At 27.5% G+C, this 6,793-nt stretch overlaps 2 protein-coding genes across 2 annotated transcripts in view; both read right to left on the bottom strand.

The window, feature by feature from the left end:
• LOC107632505 (lysine-specific demethylase JMJ706-like) overlaps positions 1–3,297 on the bottom strand; it is a 5,943-nt gene extending 2,646 nt beyond the window's left edge. The window contains exon 1 of the mRNA XM_021117149.1: positions 3,238–3,297. Within this exon, the coding sequence (XP_020972808.1) occupies positions 3,238–3,297 (60 nt within the window). The remainder of the gene's footprint in view (positions 1–3,237) is intronic.
• Positions 6,063–6,793, bottom strand: part of LOC107632506 (protein ELC-like) — a 2,075-nt gene continuing 1,344 nt past the window's right edge. Inside the window, exon 2 of the mRNA XM_021118098.1 lies at positions 6,063–6,793. This exon is cut by the window's right edge and continues 54 nt beyond it. Coding sequence (XP_020973757.1) covers positions 6,542–6,793 — 252 coding nt within the window. The 3' untranslated portion in view covers positions 6,063–6,541.

Raw genomic sequence — 6,793 nt, 5'->3', positions numbered from 1 at the left:
TCGGGAGCAATCTTTTGTAGATATATCAGAGGGTTCTTGAACTCCTTCTCTGATGGATGATACACTGGACATTCTGGAATTTTAGAGATCCATTCCAAATCATTCAAAACAAATATACTCTCTTCACACTGTCTGTGTCTGGCAATTTTTGTTTTGGTTCTTCCAAATCTACAAAAACCCATGAATCTTCTTCTATATGATGCTTTATCCAGTTACAGAAAGAATAATGTATGAGCCCAAGTGAAAGTGCTCTTCAGTGTTGTTAATTTTCCTTATTAACTGTTACTTCAGTTTTGTTCTCTCTTGGTTTGTTAAGAAGGAAATTTGTAATGAAATAGGTTAATATCAGACAGAATATTAACTGTTCTTTTGGCCTAAAACTGCCACTGATTTGTTGAGTAACCTGCCAAAAGACACGTGTCAATTTCATATGAGTTAGTTAACTTAGTTACCTATGGATTCAACTACTATTTTGCTATCTTTATTAGTTAAATAATTAATGATGAAATTTTTATCAATTATTTTTAATCATTTATTTAATATATCTCTAATCTATAACAATATATAATGCGAAAACCTCAAGTTTGGTGTCCAATTTTCTTTAAATGACGCTATCCGAGAAGGACACATAAAGACGAGTCGTAATGGCCTCATCTTAGGCAGGCTCCTCCGGTTTTTTTACCGGTTTTTTTCTCTGGTTTTTTTTTTTACGTTGTGCTGACGTTCGTTCTTTAAATGACGCTATCCCGAGAAGGACACATAAAGGCGAGCCGTAATGGCCACATCTTCGAAAACATAAATGCCAACATAATCCAAAACTAACTTTACAGTTATGCATTTCACTACCAGTTACAAAAAAAATTACACGTAACTTTTTTCTCAATCCTCCATTTAAATAATTTTTTTTTATCATTTCTTTAATTTTCTTTACTTCTCTTACTCAACCCTAACATTTTCACCTTTTGAATAATTTTTTAGACAACTTCTTAAAATAGACTATGACTATAATAAATGTTGGTTTTAGAAGCATGTACGAAAAAAACAAAAGAATCATTTATGATGGAGGAAGTGTTCAATTATCATCAATAGTAGTGATAAGTAATTTTTGGTAAATTTTATTATATTTTGTGATATTCATTTAAATTATATTTTATTTAGTTTTAGTTTGTACAGTTTTGTTTGAGTACAATGTACTCTGCAGCTTCACTCTAATTATTTTATTAGAGTTTTTGTTATAGTTTCTTAAAAAAATTTAGCATTTTTATATTTCTTTTGATGTTTTTCTTCTCCTTCTTTTTAACATTCTCAGTTGAATTGCCTCCATCATACTCATTTGCCTTCCTCCATTGCTGTTATAATTTTTTTTTTATTTACTTACTCAATCTATATTTTTAATCCATTTTTCACGTAGACAAATAGCGTTATGTCTTTTTCTTTCATTAATTTGATTTGACAAAAAAAAACGGTTTCTTTACATTTTATATGTACATTTTATTTATTTTTTTGACATGTCTGTATTTAACTATTTGTCAATGATAGGATGAACAAATTTTATAAATATTTTTTAATATTTTTCTTTTTAAATTGCTTTTAATGGGATAATTTTTTTTTATTTTCTAAAATACTTGATTACTTAGAATATTGTATTTAAAATTTGAGTATATAAATATTTTTAAATTAAACTAAAATAAATAAATTATATTACAAAAAAATTTATTAATTTTGCCTTTTACAATATTATTTGTTTAGCATATTGGTTTAGTTATTTAATTGGTATATAATGCATGCAAGAAAATCACACCTATCAAGTATTTTTTAAAAAAATATTCGTATACTAATTTTTTAAATAATTAATTATTTAGAGTACTGAATTTGATATTTAATTATATAAAGTATTGTATTTGTCATACAGAAGACACAAAAAATATGCACATATCAATGATAAAGTGAACAAACTCCATATAACATTAAAATGGATAAGATAAGAACTTTGTTAATTAATTTTGATTTTTTAATTTATTAGTTTTTTATATATCTTTTATTTTTTGGATTATTTTATTTTATTAGGCATTTTAATTTATTTTATTGTATTTTTTATTTTAAAAATTTTAGAGTCTAAAGAACTCCTATTCAAAGGATTCAAACCAGATGATTAAAAAACGATTCAAACCAGATGATTAAAAAGTGGTTTAAGAGAATAGATTTGAATTTGGGTAATTTAACATTTATTAATGAATAAGAAAAAAAATTACTGCATAAATAACAGAAATAAGTTGATAATATATAGACTAATTTAGAAAACCAAAAGAAAGTAAAAAATATCAAAAATTAACTTTAATTTTGAAGATAAATAAAAAAATGTGACATTTTATGCATTAGATAATTTAAATGATACTTATTATATAGGAAGTTAAAAATATTTTTACCTAAAAAAAATTTCATAACAAAATTGAGTTTGGGGAGAGATATAAAATTTTTTAACTAATTACAATTTTTTTTTATTTATCTTTCTATAGCGTTTCACTTTAAGTAACTATTTTTTAGCGATAATATTCAAATGATAAATTAATCTCACCTTTATAATACGATGACATTATTTCAAAATATGCAAAATGAAATAATAAAGTACAGTTTAATTAATGTGCATAATAAAATAAACATAAAATTTATATAGTAGTAGTCAAATACGATAACAATGATTATTTTTTGTCTAAGGTACTATATTAAACTGCGACTTTAATTTATAATTATTAATTAAAAAACTTACAATGATGTATTTTTATTTTTTTATTATTTAGTTAAAAATAATATATTTTGATATTATTTTTTAGAATTATTGACATCAAATTTTGCTAATATAGCAAAAATTTTGAATGTTTTTTGTCTTAAATTTCTTCTTAATCAAATAAAATAAGACAACTAACATGCACATAAAAAAAATTATAATTTTTATACATTTAGATATTCAAAAGACACAAAAAATTCTTTTAGCAAAACTTAAATAACTTATAAAATTTAACAAAATAGTTGGTTATAAATAAAAGTGATAGACAAAATTAAAAGTTGTGATAATGATATTTGGTGATAATTAATAACCATCGAAACAAAAAAGTTTAATATATAAATAATATTTTTAATAATAATTAGGTAGAGTTTAATATATAAATGATATTTTTAATAATAATTAAGTAGCTATGCTCTTCGCTAGAAAAAGAAAAAAGAGGTATTTTAGAATACCTCATTTTCCTCTTCTTCTCTCTTCTCCTCCTTCTGCCTTGCTTCGAACCGAGAGGCCATTTTGGATAGAATATATAATTCTAGCCACTAGGCACTCAGTGAGTTGGCAAGTGTAATGTTTGAACAAACTATTATATATAGCTACTTCAATTTAGTCATAGCCTTTCTTAAGACTCGACAGTCCACAGACTTCATGCAATGCAAACAACTATTGGGATTATTATTGGGGAAGTATCGTTTTTGTCTTCAACGTTGGATTAAGTGTTAAAGTTATTCTTAACATTTCAATTGTCCTATTTTATTTATTAATTATTCTTATATTTTGATATTTAAAAACGAAAAAAATAAGCATTCTCATTTATTCTATTTTTTTATTATTTATAAAAAAATGAAGACCTTTTCGTATTTAGATTCATATTTTGGCCTATCACTTAAAAAAGATGAAGACAAATATGAATATCCATGACATTTAAGTAAAAATTATCTTTTATAAATAACTAACATGCATTTTGGTTTATATATACTCTTTTTGAATCAGAATAATGATATTATTATTATTTTTTGAATATATTTTAGTTTATAGTAATTTTAATTTTAATAAAATATGATATAAATAAAGTTACGACAACATTAAAATAAAAAATTACTTATCTAATAAATTTAAAGAGTGAATCATATATTAACAAAAAAAATAAAATTAATTTCTTAAAAATAATAGAAAAGCGGCTGAACAGGCACGTTAAGCCGCTAGTATTAATAAAGATAATTTAGAGATTCATTTGTTAATAAAAGAAATTTTTTAGAGATTAGCTTATTAAATTATTAGTTTTTTTTTAGAAAATTGCATAATCATACACATGTATACAAGATTATTTATTGAAAAATAACACTCATTCTTGATCCCTTAACTTTTTTTTCTTTGTTGAATTTGTACTCAGTACTCACAATTAAAAGTGGTCAGTATTGAACTCCATATTTTTTATATTTCCATCTGTATCTACTAATAAAAAAGAAGAAGAAAAAAAAAAAAGTAACATTGATTACTTTATAATTCATATGTCATTATATACATCCCAATTACTTATTTTTTTAAAAGTGTCTGTTCTTCTTTTGTTTTTTGTTTTTTTTTTTTTGAAAAATAATTGAGCAATAATCAAAATTTTAGAAAAATACTCCAAACACTCTTCTAGATGATCCAGTAACCACTATTTTCGAATCCTATAAAACTAACATGAAGGGCGTCGACAACAAACAGTAATTAAAAACATACAATTTTCAGTAGATCACATAAATAAGTAGTTAACATCTTACAATTCTATAACTTCCCCTAAACAATGTTGTATAAGTATTTATTTTCTCTTTACATTACCATTCAAGTTTATTTTTTATTCTGTGCTTCTATAAACCCTTATATTATATTCATTCTCCTTACCTTTTTCTTTTATTTTAGTAATTACTCATGTATTTTCAGCAAAAGTTAAAGGAGAATTCATTCAAATGTAATGATGAATGGATAAAAGAAGACAAGTTACAGAAAAGATATAGAAAAAGATGAAATGATAAAATTTATTTGAATATACAAATAGTTTCCTTTATATTCAAAATAACTAACAAAAAACACCATTGCTCCAATTAGTAAACTAATTCTTTTCATTTGACTGGTTCTAAACGTTTTCAAACAAATACTTTTGTTTCTTTTTTCTTTTTCATGTCCAAGGATGGAAAAGAAAAACAAGAACAGCAGAACTAAGGAACAACAGCTAGGCCCATTTGCATCATAGCACTGAGGTCTTGCCAGGGCTCAATAAGCTCAACATGAGGAAATCCACCCAGGGTTGCAAGCTTTGCTAAACCATCAGCCCCTCGGTTTGAATCAGAGCAACATCTGCCTTCCAATTCCACTTCATAACATCCTGAATTTTGGACACCGGCTCATTATCAGAGCTGCAAAACCGAGCTTGACTGTCTCGGATCAATAGGAAAGCTTCTAGGCAGTCTGTTTCGCAGGTAACTTCCCAGTAGCCTGCCTCCCAGGCAAGGAGGAGCCCTCTCCAGATCGCAATGATCGTGTTCCACAGCAGCCCCTTTGCCACAATCCATCAGACTTTTTGATAACACAACCAAACCCCATAATGTCATCACCATCATAGAACTAGCATCACATTTAATCTTAACTGAATTCGGGAGGGGGGAGTCCAAACAGAACTCACAGATGCCACCAAGGACAAATTTTGGAGATAGAGCTCTAGAAGAGGCTATACAATTCCTTTTGCAAAAGATTATTTTTCTTTCATTATATCCAAAATTACTAGTCTTATTATATGCTATTTTAATATGCAAACTTATTTTTCTTTCATCATATGCAAAATTGCTAGATTAAACAAAGTCTCCCAGCTCTAATAAAATATAGTTTAATATGATACTTTTGAAAAGCAATTGCCAACTGCTAACCAGCCACACATGAATTTTTCTCCTATTCCCTGCCAAAACTTCATAAACTTCAACAAATCCCCCAAAACATAGACCCTTGTAATAAACATCATTTCGACACCAGTATTTTTTTAATAATCAACACAGAATCTCTTTGTTTTATTAATTAAAAAATAATGTAAATATACAATTAATTAATAACAATTGTGTTTTTATACATGTGTCAGAAGTGTTTGGTGTCGAATAGTGCTATTGAACTTCAACGTAGCATAACCTTTTTCTTTAAAGAGTACTTCACAAGTGCATATAGTGATGTGAGGAGAATTAATTAACTATATGGAGGCACTTGTTAGTTCTGATGGCTTATGCAAAACTCTGGAAAACCATGGAAAAGAGCAATTGAATTATGATTATGGGTCCTCTATTCAACACGTTTCTTTCTTTCTTTCTTTATATATAAGAACACAATTCCTAATATCTGTGTATGAAGGCAAAAAATTATATGAATCATAATATACCCATTCCAAAATACAAAAGTGAGACAGATAAATAAGAAGTAAACTAAGCATGTATATTTCTAGCTCTAAACAATGAAACAGTTGAGGTAACAAACCTCTTAAACCAAGTCTTCGAAGGAAATCATATCATTAAGCCTGTATAATGATCAACGGTACAGCCTCATTCCCCAAACAAGTTTTGTGCTCAATAATAATCCCAAAGCTGTTGAAGGCTAAGGCTTACCAATTTATGCTAAAGGCTACAATCACTGACTTCAACAAATAGGAATCTATATCCAGCACAAGTGCACAACACACAATGGAGAAGGATTTCGCCATCCGAAAAGAACCATCTTGTGCACAACCAACCAAAACTATCAACTGCCATAATGGTGTGTCCTAGCAGCCATATTAGCAACCTGAGCCTGCAACTGAGCAGCTCTAACTTTTGCAGCTGTCGCCCGGTGAAAGAACTGCTCTCTCGACAGCGCCCTCACGCTCCTCAAGTACTGATCGAAAGGCACGGAACCAACCTGAATAGCCTTATCCAATGCATAAAGTGTGTCCTCAATAGCCAAATCCGAAGCAGTGCAATCTAGCATCTGCTTAGATAACACATCCACACAATC

Source organism: Arachis ipaensis, chromosome B03 (assembly GCF_000816755.2).
Source record: "Arachis ipaensis cultivar K30076 chromosome B03, Araip1.1, whole genome shotgun sequence".
In the NCBI taxonomy this organism is placed as follows: domain Eukaryota; kingdom Viridiplantae; phylum Streptophyta; class Magnoliopsida; order Fabales; family Fabaceae; genus Arachis; species Arachis ipaensis.
This window is presented reverse-complemented; position numbering and strand designations above follow the sequence as displayed.